Genomic DNA, 21,524 nt, shown 5'->3' with positions numbered 1-21,524 from the left:
TTTCTGGTTACTTCATATAGATATCTGTAAAAAAAATAAACAATATTTACAGAAACAAATGTAAATCATAATTTGTATGAGTTTGTAACTCTTAATAAATCTTAAAGGTGCTGCAGCTTGGACGTTTGTGTTTTTCTATAACTATAGACACACACCCACACCCTTTTCCCTTTTTGGACAAAGTAAAAAGTAAAGATCAATAAAACTGTTTTACATTATCATACAAATGTATATTTGAAATCAAATCTTTATTTTTTGCCAATAACAATGGTGTAGGCAGATTTCTGCCAGTCACAGGCTGTGTCACGCCCCTCCAGCCTGTGTGTTAGAACAGGAAGGTAAAGCCTCCACCAATCAAAATGTAATATCCCACCCACATTGTGCTTAGTTAGTGGGCAGTCATTTACCAGAGTATATACGCCCACATGTGTGACTATATAGTCACATGGGTTGATCAGATAGGGAGGAAATGCTGAGGGTAAACACACCATAAAGTGAGCATGTGCACTAGCTGCCAACACTACTCTGCAAAATCCCCGGAGACAGAGCAGCAGGCTCAACCAGGTTTTTTGCAGAACACAGAAAACAAATCCCATAGTTACCGATTGTGCACAAACAGCATGTAATACAGCAGGATGACACTAAGCGCATGATGTAAATTTTCTGCTGCATTAAAACATGGCATTTGTGTTCCAAATGCCCCAAGGATACATGCACTGGTCTACTCAATGCCATATGGCAAAGCTGAATAACTAAAACAAACCCCTTCTACCCATTCCAAGGCCAGGTTCACATATGTGCAACACAGGAACATGCGCAAAATAGCTCATGGTCCCACAATGCACAAAACACACATTCCTTTTGCAGACGTGCGGTGGTGCCACCAATTCTTAATGGAACAAAAGTACCTTGCAAACATGCACGCAACATCGCTGACCAAAACACATGGTAACTAAGATAGACATACATACATACATACACACACAGTTAGGAAAGCCCACTGAAATAAATGGGCTGCCCCAAACAATGCAAAAACGGGTGCACAACACTGCAGCAGCTACTTAGGTGCAAAAAAAAAAAAAAAAGTATCTCTTGCACCTCAACTAAACCTGCACAAGAACCCAGAATAATGTTAAACGTGATTCCATAGTCACAATATACACAAACTACAAGATAAGCATTCAGACCTAACTTAAGAGTAGTATTTTTTTTTTCCTGGGAATCATACTTCTCTCGGTGGATGTAGCATCTGTCCCCCATCGGCTCTAAGACGGAGAGCTGAGCACACAAACACAGCCGATTGCTCAGTTCTGTGTGCTCCGTGAGTAGAGAGCTGGTGACCGTCAATCACCGGCTCTCTGCTCTGACACCCGCCCCCATTATCCCCCCTGCTCTCACTGGAGCGCTGGGCTGTGAAGGGGCAGGAGTAGCTCACTGAGAGACTGAGCCAGGTACTGGTCCAGGCATCTTGGCAGATTCCAACCATATGGTCACGATCTTTCCCCAGCCTGGGCCAGCTCTGACGTCAGCAGGCTAAAGCCCGCTGTCATGTGTAAGCAGGTCATGGAAGTGCAGAACGGACTGCACTCCTGTGATCCAAAGGAGTAGTATAGTATAGCCAAACAAGCTTTGGCTGTACTTCTTTTAAGCCTGGCACACAAGTATTGAAAGTCAGCTGGTTGAGCAGGAACAGACAGACTTCTGGTACCACTGCCAACGGCTGCAAGCACTGATAAGTGTATTCTAATGGCAAGGTGTTTGCAGCTTTATCTCATTACAATAGCACAGCAGGTGAGATCCCTGCATCACATTCTTGTGTTGACACAGGGAACTAAGTTTTCTTCATTCAACACGCTGGTTATAAAGAAAATAAAAAATATAAAAACACCAACCACAACACAAAACGTGAACGTGTATACCCAGCTTAAGTCTACTATATGATAGTACATATCAGGCATAAAAAGTAGTGGATTTTCAAGTAGAAAAAAAAAAAAAAAAAAAAAAGATACATTAAAGTGCATTGACCACTCACGGACCGCCGCACGCCGATATACATCCTAACTTTGAAGGGGAATATCATTATGGCAGCAGCTAGCTGCCATAACCTCGGTATCCTCCTCTTCGGCGGGCGGTCCGCTTTCTGATAAGAGTGGTCTCTGCGGCGGATCACCCCCCTCCCGTCACCCTCTGCCGCTTACCGGAGCCAGCGGCATCAGCGGAGGCGATCAGATGTGGTCTCTTCCTGGGTATGGAGACAAGGGGAAGATGGCCCCCACCCGTCTCCATATCATTGCAGGGCGGAAGCGACGTCAAAATGTCACTTCCGCCCATAGCTCTTAAAGGGCCATTTTTTATTTTTTTTTTATTATTGCATTTTAGTGTAAATATGAGATCTGAGGTCTTTGACCCCAGATTTCTTTTTTTTTTAAACTGTGCCAGATCTCATATTTAAGAGGTCCTGTCATGCTTTTTTTCTATTATAAGGGATGTTTACATTCCTTGTAATAGGAATAAAAGTGACACAATTTTATTTATTTTTTTAAAGAACAGCGTAAAAAAAAAAAAAAAAAAAAATTTAAACGTGCCCCGTCACGCCGAGCTCGCGTGCAGAAGCGAACGCATACTTGGAGTAGCGCCCGCATATGAAAACGGTGTTCAAACCACACGTGAGGTATCACCACGATCGGTAGAGCGAGAGCAATAATTTTAGCCCTAGACCTCCTCTAACTCAAAACATGCAACCTGTAGAAATTTTTTAAACGTCGCCTTTAGAGATTAAGGGTAAAAGTTTGTCGCCATTCCACAAGCAGGTGCAATTTTGAAGCGTGACATGTTGGGTATCAAATTTACTCAGCGTAACATTATCTTTCACAATATCAAAAAAATAGGGCTAACTTTACTGTTGTCTTTTTTTTTAATTCAAAAAAAAAAAAAAAGTGAAGTGTAAAAATTCCCAAAAAAGTTTGCTTGTAAGACTGCTGCGCGAATACGGTGTGACAAAGTATTACAACAACCGCCATTTTATTCTTTAGGGTGTGAGGGAAAAAAAAAAAAAAAAGGAGGATAAATGTTTGGGGTTTCTAAGTAATGTTCTAGCAAAAAAAAATAAATAAAAAAAAAAAAAGTTTTTAACTTCTAAACAAATCTCAAAAAGAGGCTCAGTCCTCAAGTGGTTAAAAATGCCACACAAAACTGAAAGTTACAATACACGCACACACGCATCCCCCTCCATTTAGGATATGGCCAAATACTATTCCCCTCCTTTTGACGCCACCAAATTTCATATTTTAATCGTAACCGAGGGTTGCTTTCAAGAAGAAACCCCAATTTTGGAAGGCAAAATGACTGCCAAAACGGTCTTAGCAAAGACAAAATTTCAACCGCAGAGTTTACCATAGTGAAGGTACTAAGCATCAGAAATAAAATCAGCAAGGGAGTAGGTTTACTTATGCACACTGGATGTTTTTTCAGCTGCTTCCAGAGGTGTGCAACATTTTTTCCTGATTTTAAAAGCCCCTACATGCACATGTTGGCTTTTGTGGCAGGAAAAAAACCTTTTCCCAGTTCATCCAGGAGCAGCAGTTTTGGTAGAAAAAAAAATGATTAAAAACTTCTAAACTTGTGTAAATGCGTCCAAACGCGCATTAAAGCTAGGAGCATTTAGCACTGTAGTGTTAATTCATTTCAGTGGCCAGAATAATTGAAGTTACGCCGAATAAATAGATACTCAACATGTCACGCTTCAAAATTGCACACGCTCGTGGAATGGCGCCAAACTTCGCTACAGTACTTAAAAATCCCCATAGGCGACGCTTTAAAAAATTTTACTGGTTACATGTTTTGAGTTACAGAGGAGGTCTAGGACCAAAATTATTGCTCTCACTCGAACGTTCGCCTCAATACCTCACATGTGTGGTTTGAACACAGTTTTCATATGTGGGCGGGACTTGCGTATGCATTCGCTTCTGCGTGCAAGCTCACAGGGACAGGGGGGCTTAAAATTTTTTTTCTCTATTATTAATTTTACTGTATTTTAGCTTGACACTTTTTTCCCCCCAAAAATTTTTTTAACACTTTTAATTCTATTACAAGGAATGTAAACATCCCTTGTAATAGGAATATGGCATGACCGGTGCTCTTTACAGAGAGATATGGGGTCAATAAGACCTCACCTCTAGGCTGGGAAGCCTGAAATCAAAAAAAAAAAAAAAAAAATTACATACATACACATATATATATATATATATATATATATATATATATATATATATATATATATATATATATATATATATATATATATATATATATATATATATATATATATATATATATATATACACATATACATATACATATACATACACACACAAATACATATATACATACACACACACACACACACACACACACACACACACACACTTCCCAGCCGAAGCGGCGCCGTTTTTTGAATATAGAGGCCGTGCGTGACGTCATAACATCACGTCCGGCCTCTAAACGATCATAGAGACTCTACTCTGAACATCTGGGGCCTACAAGTCCTGTGTCCGACTCACTGATGGTAGCAGGGAGTCGACAGAAGCACTGGAGGGCGGCAGGAGGGGGGGTGTCCTCTCGCCTCCCGAAGAACGATCTAGCGGCAGAACAGCTCCTATGATCATTCTTATGGTGCACAGATTCGCTGGCTCTAAAAGACGATATCTGAATGATGCCTGTAGCTACAGGCATCATTTAGCTATCCCCGCTCAAAGCCCAGGATGTCATTTGGCTTACGGCGGGCGGGAAGCGGTTAAAGATGTTCCTTGATTTTAAAGCGGTGTTCAGCCTGGAGAAAAAAAAAAAAAAAATAGAAAAAAAAATATTTGGCAGCAACAAATACTGTAGCTGCTGAGTTAAAGTGGAGTTCCACCCTTGAATGGAACTTGCGCTAATCGGATTCCACCCTCTCCAGTGCCACATTTGGCACCTTTTAGGGTGGAGCAGATACTGTCAAATCCAGGTATCTGCTCCCACTTCCAGGGAAAGATTGCTGTAATCTGTGTGGCGAACTACGTAATGTCCGGAGACACACAAGTCCCAGAAGATAGCAGGGACCATTCAGAAAGTGCAGCGTGACTCACGCATGTGCAGTAGGAAACAGGCTGTGAAGCTTCACTTCCTGTTGCCCTTAGTAATGATGCCAGCACCTGCACCCGGAGCTGAGGGACGGGTCGGCTTCAGGTGCTGACATTGGGGGCTCCCAGGACAGGCAAGTGTCCTTATATTTAAAGTCAGCAGCTACAGTATCTGAACTCTGCTTTAACAAATGGACAATTACCCGTCCAGGGTGTGATGTTGGCGCGCCAGCCGATCTTCAGATCTGCTCCCAGGTGCTGCCGCCGCCATTCCTGGTAGGGGAAACAGACAGTGAAGCCTTTCAGCTTCACAGCCAGTTCCCTACTGCGCATGCGCAAAGCATGCTGCGCTGTCCAACAGGCCTGGCGGCGGAGGAAGGAGACCGAACTGTCGAGGGACGGCGCCACAGAAGTGGGGAAGGGTACCTGTCAAAAAGGTACCCTTTCCAAGGTAACCCCCCCGCCACAAAAAGGCACAAAAAGGGTGGAGGGCAGATAAGCAGAGGTTTCACTCTTTGGTGGAATGCAGCTTTAACCACTTCACAACTGGGCACTTAAACCCCCCACCTGCCCAGACCAATTTTCAGCTTTCAGCACTCATACACTTTGAATGACAATTACTGTCATGTAATACTGTACCCAAATGAATTTTTTGTCTTTTTTTCATACATATAGAGCTTTCTTTTGGTGGTATTTGATCACCTCTGGGTTTTTTATTTTTTGCGCTATAAAATGAAAAAAAAAGACCGAAAATTTTGAAAAAAAAAAAAAAAAAAAAAACACATTTTTCTTAGTTTATGTGACAACATTTTGCAAATTATTAATTTTTTAGAAATTTTGACCACAATTTATACTGCTACATATCTTTGGTAAAAATAACCCAAATTAGTGGATATTATTTGGTCTGTGTGAAAGTTAGAGAGTCTACAAGCTCTGGTGCAAATCATAAAAAATTACAGCCTATCATTTCTTGCGACCCGAACAAGCCAGGAAAGTACAAATACCCCCCAAATGACTCCTTTTTTGAAAGTAGACATTCCAAGGTATTTAGTAAGATGCATTGTGAGATTTTTGATGTTGTCATTTTTTCCCCACAATTCTTTGCAAAAAATGAAGATTTTTTTTTTTCTTTCCAAAAAATCGTCATGGTTATTTCTCTCACATGGCATGTGTATACCACAAATGACGCCCCAAAATACATTCTGCTACTCCTGAGTATGGCGGTACCAAATGTGTGAGACTTTTACACAGCCTGGCCACATACACAGAGGCCCAATATTGAAATAGCACCATTAGGCGTTCTAGGAGCATAAATTACACATCACATTTGTCAACCACCTATTACACTTTTGAAGGCCCTGGAGCACCAGGACAAAGGAAACGCCCACAAAGTGACCCCATTTTGGAAAGCTAACACCCCAACGTATAATCTATGAGGCATAATGAGTCTTTTGAACGATTTATTTCTTTCCAGAAGTTTTTGGAAAATGTGAAAAAATAAACGATTTTTTTTTTTTTTTTTTTAACGCAAAGTTGTGCATTTATAAGATATTTCCAACACATAGCATGTACATAGCAAAAATGACACCCCAAAATACATTCTGCTACTCCTGAGTATGGCGATACCACATGAGAGACTTTTACACAGCCTGGCCACATACAGAGGCCCAACATGCAAGGAACACCATCAGGTGTTCTAGGGACACATAGCATTCACATACCAAGAATTACACCCCAAAATACAGCATGCTGAGCAAAGAGTAAACAAAAGATTACCTGTGGTTGTAGTAGTGCAGTTGTATACAGGAGGATAGCACTGGTCCAGGCAGCAGGCAGGGACTTAGTCAGCAAAAGCGAACGCAATTTTCCAGGCAACAGGCAGGAATACTGTCCATAGTCAGTACAGGCAGCAGGCAGGGATACTGTCCATATACAGTCCATGGTCAGTGCGGGCAGAGATTGTCAGCAGTGCCAATATATTGGTCCTGGTAGTAGGCAGGTCCATGTGGTGTGGTCAGTTCATGCGACAGGCAGAGGCATGATGGCATAGGTCCTACAGGCAGCAGGCAGAAGTAGGGAATTGTTCAAGACAGAATGGGGACAGGGGTAGAGGCTTCTCCCACCCAAATCTCTTTGAAGCCTCCGAGTCTCCAGACCCTAATCTAGGAATGAGAAAACAAATGAAATGGTTTTCTTCATCCAGAAAAACAATTCTGGAGCCCCTCACATATGTGAGACCCCTGTGTTCTGAATCCCACTAGTTCACTGGCAGGGTACAAGATCAGTCCAAGAGGCAGGCAAGAGGCATGGTCAAACAGTCCAGGGTCGGTTACAGATCAGGCAGAGATATAAACAGAATCGGTAGGCAGAAGCATGGTCGAATAACAAGCCAGGGTCAGTTACAGAGCAAGCAGAGGCATAAGGGGTGTGAAGGTAAATGGCAGGAAGTGAGGGTTAGGTTTACCATACTTCACTAATAATTTAGTATAGTATAGCAACGGCAGAAACAGTCAACTATGCAGAGGCCTGGTTGGGAAGGACATTGGGGACAATGATAAGTGGTGTCTCTTCTCACTCCTCGTTTGGAGCACACTCAGCATTTTTTCTGATGTTTTTGGCCGTTGGTCTGGGTGGGATTTTAATCGGGAAAGTGGCGTTCAGAGAGTCTGCTAATCACATCAGATCTAATGTTTTCTGGTGGGCCATTCGGGTATATAAGGGCAGTGGTGATTTCCTCCTGATAGCCAAGGAAGGGTTTGGGTCTTTCAGTGGAGTTGCGATAGATTACATAGGTGTTGTATATGGCAAAATTAAACAAATTGAAAACTTTTATACCACTGGTATGTTCTTCTAGTGGAAAGGTAGGGTTCGAGCATCTGGTCGTTGAAGTCAACACCCCCCATGAACATGTTGTATTCATGGATACATGTTGGCTTTTAGATTGGGCCATTCCTCCTGGTGATCTCAACAAATGTATTGTGGATCGAAGAAAGCATGTAGACGTCCCTTCTATCCCTCCACTTGACAGCCAGAATTTCCTCACTCCGTAAGCTCGCCGCCTCCCCTCTTCGTAACTTCTTGTTGACGAGGCTTTGAGGAAAGCCCTTCTGGTTCGTCCTTATAAAGCTTGTCAAAATTTGGGCGATTTCGGGGAGGGCACTGGGTAGTGTCGTTCTAGTGTAGGAATCTCAAGCATGAGATATCTGGTCCTGGGCATTACTGAGGAAAAGATGGGTATGTGGTAGATGGGGAGGGTAGACCAATATGAACGCATTTTTTCTGTTTAGTCCCATACAGAATGTGAGGCCCAAAAAAAATTAAAGTTACGTACCGGTAACGTCTTTTCCTGTAGTCTTTCAGGACAGCCACAATAGAGAGATAGTCTCCTCCCCTTCCTCTGGAAACACTGCGCCAGCCCATAAATTCTCTCCTCCCCTGCCGGACCTCAGTTTTTTTCAAGAGTACCTCCGGCCAGCTGGGGAGACACAAGAACACATTAATAACATACCAATCAATATCATTACCATATTGCGTTCTGGTCTTTAATAAGACCCCCCCAAGCTTAGGGTGGGTAACTAGGGCTGTCCTGAAAGACTACAGGAAAAGACGTTACCGGTACGTAACTTTAATTTTCCCTTTTCGTCATTTCCAGGACAGCCACAATAGAGAGGATAATCGAGCACTTACCAATTAGGGTGGGACTACAGCTTGCAGAACTTTTCGCCCAAAAGCCTGCTCACCTGCCGCCACCAGGTCCACTCTGTAATGTCTAACGAAAGTGGAGAAGCTGGACCATGTCGCTGCCTTGCATATTTGCTCTGGCGTTGCTCCAGCCTTCTCTGCCTGGGAAGTTGCCACTGCTCTGGTGGAGTGTGCCTTTATGCCTCTAGGGATCTCCTTCCCTGCTAAAGAATACGCCTGCCCAATAGCCGATCTAAGCCATCTGGAAATCGTGCATCGGGACGCTCTGAGACCCTTTCTGGCCCCAGAAAACAAAATAAATAGAGAATCAGACTTCCTTATTGTTTTAGTCATCTCTAGGTATTGTAGGATACACCTCCTTACATCTAAAAAATGAAATTTTAGTTCCCTTTCACCTGAAGGATTGGGACAAAACGAGGGTAGGACTATTTCCTGGCTTCTGTGAAAGCCTGACGCCACTTTAGGCAAAAAAGCTGGATCAGTCTTAAGGACTATCCTGTCTGGCAAAATAACACAAAAAGGAGGTCTAATTGATAACGCCTCAATTTCGCTGACTCTCCTGGCAGTTGTCACTGCTACTAAAAATACTGTTTTTAGGGTAAGCTCCCTTAACAGGCACTTGTCCAATGGCTCAAAAGGGAATTCCCGTAAGGCTCTGTGAAACCAGAGATAGGTCCCACCCGGGAAAGGGAGGACCTCTGGTAGGTCTCTGTCTTGACAGTGCCCTAAAGAATCTGACCACCCATGGATTGGTAGCCAGAGACTTCTCCAGATAAGCACTGAGTGCTGAAACCTGACTTTTAAGGGTACCTACAGATAAACCCTTATCCGCTCCACACTGCAGAAACTCCAACACAGCTACGGGACTCTGCACCGAGAAGGAGTTTTCTGTGCACCATTTGTTGAAAAGGAGCCAGACCTTTTTGTAAATCCTCCGTGTCTCCTTTTTCCTACTGTTGAGGAGGGTAGAGATTAAGCTCTCTGAAAACCCCTTGGATCTTAATATACCCTCCTCAGTAGCCAGGCCGCTAATTTCCACTGCTGCACCTGTGGGCAGAGAACTGGACCCTGCGACAGAAGATCCTTTCGCGGTGGAAGGAAAAGGGGCGGCTCCGCTGCTAACTGACTAAGGATTGAAAACCATGCCCTTTTCAGCCAATGTGGAGCTACTAGAATAAGAGAGGTGCTCTCTAGTTGAAACTTCCTCAGAACCGCCGGTAATAGCACCGGAGGAGGGAAGGCATAACATGTCCTGAAATGCCAATTCTGAGATAATGCGTCCACCCCCAGTGCTCCTTACCCTGCGTTTAGGGAGAAAAAACAGGGGGTTTTCGCGTTGTCTTTTGAAGCGAAAAGATCCACTTCCGGGGGTCCCCATTTCTAGGATATGAGATTGAAGACCTCCTGGTTGAGGGCCCAATCTCCTTCCTTTAGACTCCTCCGGCTGAGAAAATCTGCGATTATATTCCTCTCCCCTCTCAAAAAAAACTGCTGAGAGTGAGAGAGTGTGGGACTCGGCCCAGCTTAGAATGTCTTTTGCTAGGGCCAGCAGACTTCCGCTCCTGGTGCCTCCCTGCTTGTTTATATAGGCCACGGTGGATGAGTTGTCCGACCGTACCTGTATATGGTGGCCCTGGAGTTCCTTTTTGAAAAATCTGAGGGCTAGGCCCACTGCCCTCAGTTCTTTCCAATTGGAAGATCTTTGCAGCTCGTCGCCCTTCCACGTGCCCTGCGCTAGAAGGGATCCCAGATGTGCCCCCCAGCCTTTACCACTTGCGTCCGTGGTTACGATCTGCGGGACTGGGATGAGCCACAGACGTCCCTGTGACAAGTTCACTTCCTTCCTCCACCACCAAAGAGATCTCTTTATTTGATGGGGAACCTGTACTAAGGTGTCTAGATCCCTCTGACTGTGGTCCCATACTCTTAGTACAGATGACTGTAGGGGGCGAAAATGTAATCCTGCCCACTGCACTGCTGGAAGAGTAGAAGTTAGAAGGCCTAACGTTGACATTATGGACCTCTTGGACACCAGATGGTTGCACTGGAGGGAGAAAACTGCTCTGTCCAGTTTTAGAATTTTTTCCCTTGGAAGAAAAACTCTCAAGAGCATAGTGTCCAGCAGGTACCCCAGGTACACAATGCGCTGTGAGGGAATGAGACTGGACTTTTCTAAGTTCAGCAGCCACCCCAAACCTGTTAGTACCCTTTTTGTTAGATCGAGGTCCTTGATCAACTGTTCTGGGGATACTGCAAAAAGGAGCAGGTCGTCCAGATAGGCTATAACTGATACCCCCTGGAGTCGCAGGAAGGCCAACGCCTCTGCCAGTACCTTTGTGAATATGCGGGGCGAGGAGGATAGCCCGAAGGGCAGTGCTTGAAACTGTAGATGCAGTATTGTGCCCTGCAGGGCTATTGCTAAACGGAGAAACTTTTGGGAGGTTTCTGCGATAGGGACGTGTAAATATGCGTCTCTGAGGTCCAGAGACACCATATAACAGTTGTGTGGCAACAGGGCCCTGACCGTAAAGATTGACTCCATGCGGAATCTTTTGTAGCAAATTGACCTGTTTAAGGGTTTTAAATTCAGAATCAATCTGAATTTCCCTGAGGGTTTTTTTCACCACAAATACGTGGGAATAGAACCCCTCTCCTTCCTGCACCTTTGGTACTCTGTGAACTACGTTCTGAATCTCCAGTTCCTTCAGGGCGTCCACCAAAGCTTCGGCCTTTGCTGTGCAGCTGGAAAGCTGCGTAACAAGGAACCTTTGCGGGGGTGGCCTTGAGAATTCCAAGAGATACCCCCTTCTTATGACCCCCAGGATGAATCGATTGGGCGAGAGGGTCTCCCACTGTGGAAGGAAGGCCCCCAGTCTTCCTCCCACCGTCCCTAGAGAGTCATTGATCTTTACGGGCTTTCTCAGGAGGGCGAAAAATCGGCCCTTCTCTGCCCTTGCCTCTTTGGCCCCAAGTTTTCTTCCCTTGCTTGGGAGATTTCTTGCCTTTTTTCGGACGAAACCCCTTCCTTGTCTGAGCTGGGGCTTTCCTCTTAGGCGGAAAGGACTTCTTTTTGTCCGCTGTACGGTCTAAGACCGTCTCTAACCCAGGGCCAAAGAGTAGATCACCTGTCAGGGGTATCCCGCACAATTTGACCTTAGAGGCGGTGTCCCCCGGCCAAGTTTTCAGCCAGAGCGCTCTTCTGGCCGAATTCGCCAGCGCCGCTGATCTGGCCGACATACGGACTGACTCTGCCGAGGCATCTGCAATGTATGCGATTCCTCGCAGGATTGTGGGGAACGAGGCTAGGATAGTTTCCTTGTCTGTGCCAGCTTCAATGTGCTCCTGAATCTGGAGAAGCCAGTGTTCTAAATTGCGGGCTACCACCGTAACAGCCATTTCTGGCTTTAAGTTACCCACAGTTGAGTCCCACGTCTTTTTTAGAAGTGAGTCTATCCTTTTGTCCATGACATCCGACAAGGCCCCCATATCCTCGAATGCCAGGTCGGTGTGTCTAGAGACCTGAGAGAAGGCGGCGTCCAATTTGGGATTTTTATTCCAAATGGACGCTGGATCCTCCGAAAACGGAAACCTTCTTTTAAGGGAGCTAGAAAAAAAAAGGGTTTCCTCTCAGGATCCTGCCACTCCTTTTTAATCGTTTCCACCAGAACTTCATGTACTGGAAAAACTTTTCTTTTTTGATCTCCTAAGCCCTTATACATAAGGTCATGGAGAGATAGGGGTTTTTTGTCCTCGTGTATACCGAGGGTTGTATATATTGCCCCTAAGAGGTCTTCCACCTCATCCAGGAACAATTTATACCTGGAGATTTTCCTGGACTCCCCGTCCTGGTCCTCCCCTTCTGATTCCTCATGGGAGTCAGACGTGCCACTGTCCGGTTGCCTCAGCTCCACCCCGGAAGGGCCTGACATCTCCTCTGCCATAACTATATTAGTAGATCTGGCAGGTGCAGAGCCCTGAGCATGAGGCGGGGTTGTGTCCTGCTGAATGGGTTTAGAGGGAAGCTTGAACGTCTCAAAAAATGTTTTAAAAGATGAAAAGGTGGATGACAGCTCTTTCACAGAAGCTGCCAACCCAGACTGCTGTTCAGATTCCCTTTCCTTAACCAGGGAGTCTATGCACTCTTTACACAAAACCTTGGTCCATGCTTCCCCTAAACTGTCTCTACAAGAGGCACACTTCCTTTTAGAGACATGAGTGGACTTTGTTTTTTCTGTAGATTTCTGAAAATACATACAAAAAAAAACACATATTACCTTCAGCAAGTTTAAGTGGAAACAACCCTGGGGGTGTACCAGATCCACCTTAAGGGAACTGCGCTCACCCCCCCACCACCCAGGGGGACTGCCCTCCCTCTAAGTAAGGAACCATACATGAGGGAGAGCAAACCTTAGATAGAGAGGACCCCTCCCCAGGGAACTCTTACCTTTGGAAGGCTGGAGACAGCGTCCGTATGAGCTGCAGCATCTGCCTCAGACATGACTGCAGGTGGTTGCCTGTGTAGAGTCTCACACTGTCTACAAGTGTAGCGACTCACTCCAGCCTGAGCCCGGCCCCCCCATCAGCCCCGCGACCCGGAAGTCGCGGGTCAAAGGGAAAGCGTCCGCCCCCCCGCCGGAAATGACGTCACCCGTCGTCCGGCCCGCTGGTTCCAAACTTTGCGGCCTGTACAAGATACAGGGAGAGCAGACTGTCTCCATGCTGCGGCCCTGTGGACGCGATAGGGGCCCACGACCTGATGCCGCGCTCGGCAAGGAAGGGGTGGCTTCAGCTGCGGTATGTACCGCCCCTCTTCATCCTGGAAGCCCCTGCTTCCCTAGGGATGTTTTTTAGAAAGAAAGGCCACAATCTCCCTGACTGCACCCGGCCTGGTTCCTCTGCACAGTGTCTCTCCACCGGAGGAAACACTAATAACTGAGGTCCGGCAGGGGAGGAGAGAATTTATGGGCTGGCGCAGTGTTTCCAGAGGAAGGGGAGGAGACTATCTCTCTCTATTGTGGCTGTCCTGAAATGACGAAAAGGGAACATTTTAAACTCCTCCACTGTTAGGGCTCTCCACTCGTAGGGACGGGCATAATAGGACGTTGGGTTACTTGCTATAAATTGTGCATACAGGTTGCACTGGGCCACAATTGATGCAAGCATGTCCTCAGTAAAAATTAAATGGAAAAAGTCTATCAGGGAAAAATTTTCTGTGTCCACCTGGACTCCTGGCTGGGCAGTGAAAGGGGGAACGTTAGCTTCTCCTGAATTAGAAGGCAGCCACAAGGGGTTCTGAAGGGAATAGGGAAGGCTAGCATGGGACCTAACCCTTTGGGACTGAGGTGCCGAGGTACTGCGGTGCTGGTGGATGGCACTGCAGTGCTGGTGGATGGCACTGCCTCCTCACCAGTACGCCTTCATCTGGCGGGCGGACTCTCATCCTCCTCCTCTGAGGCGGTCAGTGTACCACTGGTTAGGACAGGCTCGTAGCCCACGTCAGACTCAGAATCTGAAAATGAGAAGGAATCCGAAGCAGAGAGCTCCCCGTTGCTCTCGTCGCCCGCAAGAATATTGTACGCCTCCTCAGCTGAATATAATCTTCTAGCCATTGTTGGTGATAACAGAAGACAACGATGGCAAGCGACACTGATGATAGCTGGCACTCTTATGTGGCACTGGTGACACTAAAAAACAGATGGGACTGATATGTACTGTTGGCACTGTGTATGTGGTTTTTTTTCCACTTACAATTCACAATTTGAAGCAGAGGTCACTCTCCCTCCTCACACGCGGTCTCTGTGTGAGGAGGGACAGCCGGCAATGAGAGATGATCTCATGTTTACATTTGAGATCATCTCCCATTGGAAGCTGCGATTGTGCTGTAAACGGCCGCTCCGATCCGAAAAAGTGCAACGGAGGAAAAACCTACTTTTGCATCCGTTTTCATTCATACAGTCCGTCGTCATTCGATCCCCCATAGGGGAGAGCGGCGCTCTGACAGGTCCGTCACTGCACAGTGTGCAGCGACGGACCTCTCAACTGCCTGCTCAGTGGGGATCGGCGGAGCGATCCCCGCTGAGCAAGCGGATGTTCACGGGGCGGATCATCATGGATCCATCCCGTGTGAAAGAGGCCTAAAAGCTTTAGAGGGTTATGGGTTGGGGAAGGTTTGGTCTCATCTCATGAGCTTAGTCCATTCCTCAATGGCTGAAGACGGCTGAAGACGGCTGAAGACGGCAAAGCCCGGAGGCGGAAGAAGTGGGGAAGAAGACATTTTCAATAAAGGACTTGTCAAAAACTGTCTATTGTTCTCTCTACTTTTTTTGGCGAATGGGTAGGGGTATAATGTACCCCATACTCATTCACATGGGGGGGGTCAGGATCTGGGAGCCCCATTAACATGCTCCAAAGCACCCTCCCTCTACTTGCTCGTCCCCTCCCTCTGACCTGCATGCTCAGATAAGGATCTGGTATGGATTTGGGGAGGGGGGGGCACTTTTTTTTTTTTAAATGTTGCCGTGGGGGGTTCCCTCCGAATCCATACTACACCAAATGGCCTGGTATGGACCTGGGAGGGGGGGGGGGCACCCTGTTTTTTTTCCCCTCACTTTAATTTTTAGCATTTTATTTATTTTTTTATTTTACATTCAGCTGTCAGCAGCAGGGAAGCCCCCTGACAGCTGACGAGTCATCGGTTGTTAAGGACGCTGTGGCCACATTCCCGGCCCACCTCCTTAGAAACTAGCTTTATACAGTGTAGGAAAAAAAAATGCAAATCGTGGTAAAATCACGGTAAAAAATGCTATTAAAAAACACTGAAAGCACAGCCAAAAGCGAGTTGAGCCTTAGGAGCACAATTAGGAAATGGGGACAGAGTTGTCATCCTAAACAGGAAATACCTGGAGAACCTTCATGGAAGGCTCAGCACATTTTATAAAGCTGCACAATTTAAATATTATTGAAAAAGACTTTAAAATTAACATGTTAAAGCTCATGAGATTTTAGTTACTGGAAATGCATATACTTTATAATTTCATTCCTGGAAACCCTTTACAGCTTGTAAAAATATATAGGTAGAGTTTCTGAAATTATATTTTAATAATAATAATAATAATAATAATAATGTCTAAACTCTGTACAATATTTTAGGTAGTGCAACTAGACTTGTTTTCATACTAGAAAAACTTGGGGGGGGGGGGGGCAATGACACACCGCACACACAATCTGATAGTTATTGGTGATGGTACACAGCTTTCGATAGTGGAGAGGCCAACAAATGCATTTTAAAAAACATTTGTAAATTTAAACAAAAATGTAGAAAGTGAAAATCTGATCAAAGCAACAAAAAAGTTCTGTTGTATTATTTTATGCAATAAGTACATTTTTCTTTCATTTAAGAACACTACCTACAGCAACATTAACAGTGCTAAATGAATAAACAGCATGAGACAGCCAATAGTGCCCCTTATGTTACAAACACATATCGCCTGGAGAAGCTCCTATAAACCCGCATCAAGTCATGTGCCACTTCATCATGGGATAGAAGGATGGAGGAGCTAGGCATTCATTATAGCTCACCATACTGACAGGTCGCCTTTCCTCATTTTCTGATCAACCGTATTATTCTTACCATGGAAGTCCAGATATGTTAACCGAACACAAGTACAACAAAAGGGCAATTCCATTCATGTTAAAAATGCTTCCAGACTGCAGAGTTTGTATAGGTTGAAGACTGAAAATATAAAACCGTGTTTAACTTGTATACTGAAAGCTTCACCCACTGAGCAAGCATAAAATGTAAACAAGTTATGTTTGAGTGGGGGGGGGGGGGGGGGGCCACATACAGCTCAGAGGGTGCAGCACTTATTTGAAACATGCATAATCTATAAGAGCAACCTTCGCACTCTCATTGTATTGATGCGTTTGTTAAAATTACATTTATTTGATAAAATGCAATTTGGCTTACTAAAAGGTTCAGTTTAAATCTTCAGTCCCTTAACTTTATTTTTACTACTCCTCCCCCCAGCCCCAAACCCCCCCCACCTGTAATGTTTTCTTACTAGGTTGTGTTTGCTTCTTTTGTTAGTTTTTGTTTGTTTGTAAACTTTTGTTTGGTGTGTGCAAATACCTTTTTGAATCCAGCCCCACAAAATTTAGCAAATCTGCTATGCATCCTGCAACAGACTTATCTGTGGCCAGCATAAGATCTGTAACCTTGCCAAGTCACTTATCCATAGCATTACTTATGGGTAAATATTCATGTTTATACAGCTTAAAGAGGTTGTAAAGTCTGAAAGTTTTTTTTATCTTAATGCATTCTCTGCATGAAGGTTAAAAACCTGTGGTTAGCTTCCCCTCTCTAAATACTTACCAGAACCAGATCCCAATCCAGCCTTACACCCAAGAGAAGCAATGCTGGTACGTCTCACAGGCTCAGACAGCCACTGGCTCCTGCTGCTGTCAAATTCTGTGAGGAGGGAGCAGGGATGAGCCATGCTGTGTGTGTATTAATATACACACACATCCCAGCTCAGGATCAGGCCCATGAGTGCCCCCATAGTAAGCAGCTTGCTACGGGGGGCACCCAGGATGGGAGGAGGAACCAGCAGGGGACACCAGAAGTGAAGGTTCTGGGGCTGCTCTCTACAAAACCATTGCACAGCAGGTAATTCTGATTCATAAAAAACACTTTGAAATCACTTTAAACAATCACTGACCAATTCCCCAAATCACATCGTAACTTCCTCTTTTACATACAGAAGAAAGCAAAGCATGCCTTGATGCTCAACGTGTATCTAGCAATAAAGTTACAAGTGAAAATGCCAACAATTATTTCCCCATTTGCTCAAATATACTATTGAAGGGGTTTTTTTTGTTTTTTTCTTTTGAGCAGATAAAAAAAAAAAAAAAAACACACCCCCTGTTTTGGAGAAGAGCTGGAGGTGTTATGTAGTCCTAATACACTCTCCCTGTCCTTGGGCAAAAACTACTAACCAGTTTGGTCGTCACCCTAGGAAAGGAAGTTAATGGCAAGATTATCAGGTGAGAATAAAGGTAGAAAGTGTGAAAAAAATAAAAGCCAATGCAGCCACCACATCTAAGGAAGGACTGGTAAAGCAACAATACTTGAACAGCCCCACTTCAGGATACATTTTTGTTCTTTGTTTTAGATATGCTTTTATTAAACAAAAAAGTAACAGTACAACACAGATTTAAAAAAATAATCAAAAAATAAAAAATTCACCAGAGTGGATTCGGAGTCCTAAAGTGGGGTACACACTAACAAATCGTGTGAACGTTCGTTCTATTTTTCTCGATGTTTCACAGCAAAACGTAACGGATGAAAGACGTACGAAGATTCTTATGAATACTTTCATACGACAAAGGCTTTTTTGGCGTTTATTTTTTCAGATCATGCAAAGTCTCTTTTCTGATTTTTCTTCTACAAAAATCGTTCCTGCTGTTCCCGTAAGAGAAAAAAAAAAAAATGGAGTTTGTCCCTTTGGGAATTTTCTTATGAAAATTCTGAATCAGCTGTCAAAAGGTACACACTATACGAAAATTCTTTGGAAGAAAACGTTTGCCCGATTCTTATAGCGTGTACAAGCCTTTATTCACACCTGAGCAGTCTGTAGCTCAAAGCTCCAAAACGCTCAAAATCGCATGGCTTTCGTTTGTCCACACCTTAGTGAAATATAGCTTGAAGCCTGTAGCTCAGAAAAGTACATGAGTTTCTTTTGACCTACATGCTTCAGGATCCGTTTACACCTGATTAGTGGGTGACTTTCAGGTGTTTGAGCATTTTTTGGGAGTGTATTGAAGTGTATTACAGCTTCTGGCGTTTTTGTTTAGCCAATAGAAAGCAGTATGGGAGGATATTAGGGGTGGAGGAGCTGCAGTTTGAGAAGAGGATGCACGACAAAACACCCGTAAACCGCATGACTTCTATAAAAGTCTACAGGGCCAAAAAAAAAAACTTGTAACCTGCCAAAAAAGCAGCTCATGTACTTTGAGCGACAGGTGTTTTGCTTCAGGTGGCAGAACGCTCAGATGTGAACAGGGGCCATTTAAATGAATAAGATTGTGGCTTGTTAAGCGTTTTAGCCCAGGTTCACATCGGAGCGATTTGGCATGCCAAATCGGCAACTATAGTCAATAGCACCGGCCTAATCAGTGCGATGCCGCACCGATTCCCAAAAGTAGTTAATGCACTACTTTTGGCGAATTCGGGGGCAATTTCAATAGACTTCTGTGCAGTAACCCGCATAGAGGTCTCTGAAATCGCTCCCGAAGTCGGACTGACATGCGGGTTTGAAATCGTGCGAGTTCAGCTGAACTCGCATGATTTCTAACCCACAGTCAATGTGAACCGAGGCTTAAGGCCCGTACACAAAATACAAGAATCGGAAGTAAAATTTCGTCCAACGAACAATTTGCCGATTTTCGGATCGTTAATATGGTGCTTTCGACAGCCGATTACGTTTTTTTCCAGAAAAAAGCTGGATGTGCAGACTATAGAATGTTTTTCGTATGGGAACTCAACGTTCGATTTTCATTTACTTAGTACACTTTGCGTCTGGGGAAAAAAAAAAAAAAAAATCGTAATTGCAAGACTATGCATGCTCAGAAACGAAAGAATACATACAAAACCAGTCAACACACTACATCACTTCTGAAGATGTATTCTGTTGTACGAGAGTTTTCATATTGCGAGTAACCTCTTAACTTTCGACATGAGACTAGCTTGCAAAAAATAAAAATAAAAGGACAAACGGTCGTCCGAAAATCTGATCGTGTGTACGAGGTTTTAGAGCTACAAGCAGAAAATCTCTCAGGTGTGAACGTGCCTCAAGTATTTTTAGCCCCAATAGAATTCAACGGGACTATATAAAAGTAACCAAAAATTTTAAAAAATCAGCAAAGATCACCATGAAATATCACTTCTAAATACTGAGCACCAAACTGTTCTCAACTCACCCCATAGCTGCACAAGGACTCATTTACACAATGTGCAGTTGTTGATTGTTTAAACATGATTTTAAAAAAAATGCATTTCAGTGAGCCTAGTTTACACCACTTCGGTGCTTAAAAAAAAAAAAAAAAAAAAAAAAAAAAAAAACCTTCTGGATCAGTCTGTCAGTTTTCCAGATGGTCCAGATTTACCGAATGTCAACGGATGTACATCCATATACATCTGCTTGCATCTGAAAGAATATAGCTGGGGGGGTGGTAAGGAGGAAATTCGTTTTTTATGTCTGCAAAATATGGAAAAGGATGTCATCTGTTTACGTTTGCCCGGCTTAAAACCATTTTTTTTCTCCACACCCCCGCAAAAAACTTGTTTATACTTTTACCCATGCAGGACTAGTTTCCTTGAAAAAAGAAAAATCGATATATACTGAAGATATACTGTATATACTGTATATGTAGAAACTGATGTAAAAAAAAAAAAAAATTCAATTTTCATACTTTACACAGCAGTCCCTGCATGGGGTTCCTTACGTGCGTTTTTTCACGCATTTGCAATGTGTTTGGGGTACATGGTCTTTTTTTGTGACTGAACTGATGACAATTATGTGAAATGGTCCTCCACATAAAAAGTCACAAATAACGCCATAAATGCACTCCAAACAAACCAATACAAATGCATGAAATACACGCAAGTGGAACTTAACACATGGAGTGCAAATGAACGGTCCCATCACCAGTTGTCACAGTTGGTCTATGGAGTAACGACACACCTCTGTCCATTGGAGCAGCCTGGGGACAGGACTCCCCCCATCACCCCACACAAGGAATACTCCATACAATGCACTGCACACAGCCTACTTACCGAGGTCTCCAGCTCTAATGTCAGACTCAGGGCCACTGTAAGTATGTTTGATGTCCCGGAAGAATTTCTTGGTGTCCCTAAGGTTCTGGTGAAGTCTCGCTAGGTGTTTGTTGTAATAAGTGAAGCAGCGGCCTAGCTCACGTTGGAAGGAGCCAGATCCCCCAGAAGATACATTCCGGCGGTCCCCTGCCATTCCCGCTCAGCACTTTTCCTACAACCCCCGAACACAGTCCTGTCACACAGCGATACCAAAACAAGCAAAGCGCACTGCGCATAGGATGGAACCTTTATTGGAGCGCCCGGGGTAGAGGCGGACAGAAACAACACGGCGCGCATGCGTTAAAGCCGCGCTAGGTCCGACGGGAAATGTAGTGCGGGACTGATGCGTCCATTTGTTTAATCATCGCGAGAGCGGCACGAGGCGGCGCTGAGATTTTCCGAAGAGACGGCCAGTGTTGTGATTGCAGATGTGAGATTAGACTGTTGTGGTTACTGACTCTAAAATGTTGACGACGTTCCTGGCACAGTGCTTTTGTTATTCACACAGGATATCTCTCTCTGATTTTTTTTTTTTTTCCTTTGTATGTTGAAGTAGTACTAAAGGCTTTGCTTTTTCCACAACTACATCTGTCTCCACCAATTCAGCATTACACAATAGGAGGAGGAAGAACTCTCACCAAAAGTTCCCATAAGGCCCGGGTCACACTGGTGCGATGCGAGAACCCTGCAAATCCAGGGCGGTTTCCAGAATCTGATCTGCGAACCGTTACGGGTGTCAATGTAAAGTTAATGACACCCCCAGATCAGTTTCACAGATCACAGTGTAAACTGTGAAATGGTGCAGGAATCGGATCACATAGGTATGAACACCC

General features: G+C 44.4%; 1 protein-coding gene across 1 annotated transcript in view; it reads right to left on the bottom strand.

Annotated features, from left to right (window-relative positions):
• DSTYK (dual serine/threonine and tyrosine protein kinase) overlaps positions 1–21,026 on the bottom strand; it is a 348,400-nt gene extending 327,374 nt beyond the window's left edge. Inside the window, exon 1 of the mRNA XM_073615817.1 lies at positions 20,653–21,026. Within this exon, the coding sequence (XP_073471918.1) occupies positions 20,653–20,845 (193 nt within the window). The 5' untranslated portion in view covers positions 20,846–21,026. The remainder of the gene's footprint in view (positions 1–20,652) is intronic.
• Positions 21,027–21,524: the final 498 nt, after the last annotated feature.

This window comes from Aquarana catesbeiana, linkage group LG02 (genome assembly GCF_042186555.1).
Source record: "Aquarana catesbeiana isolate 2022-GZ linkage group LG02, ASM4218655v1, whole genome shotgun sequence".
NCBI classification, from domain to species: domain Eukaryota; kingdom Metazoa; phylum Chordata; class Amphibia; order Anura; family Ranidae; genus Aquarana; species Aquarana catesbeiana.
The sequence above is the reverse complement of the archived record's forward strand: the minus strand, read 5'-3'. Positions and strand labels throughout refer to the sequence as shown.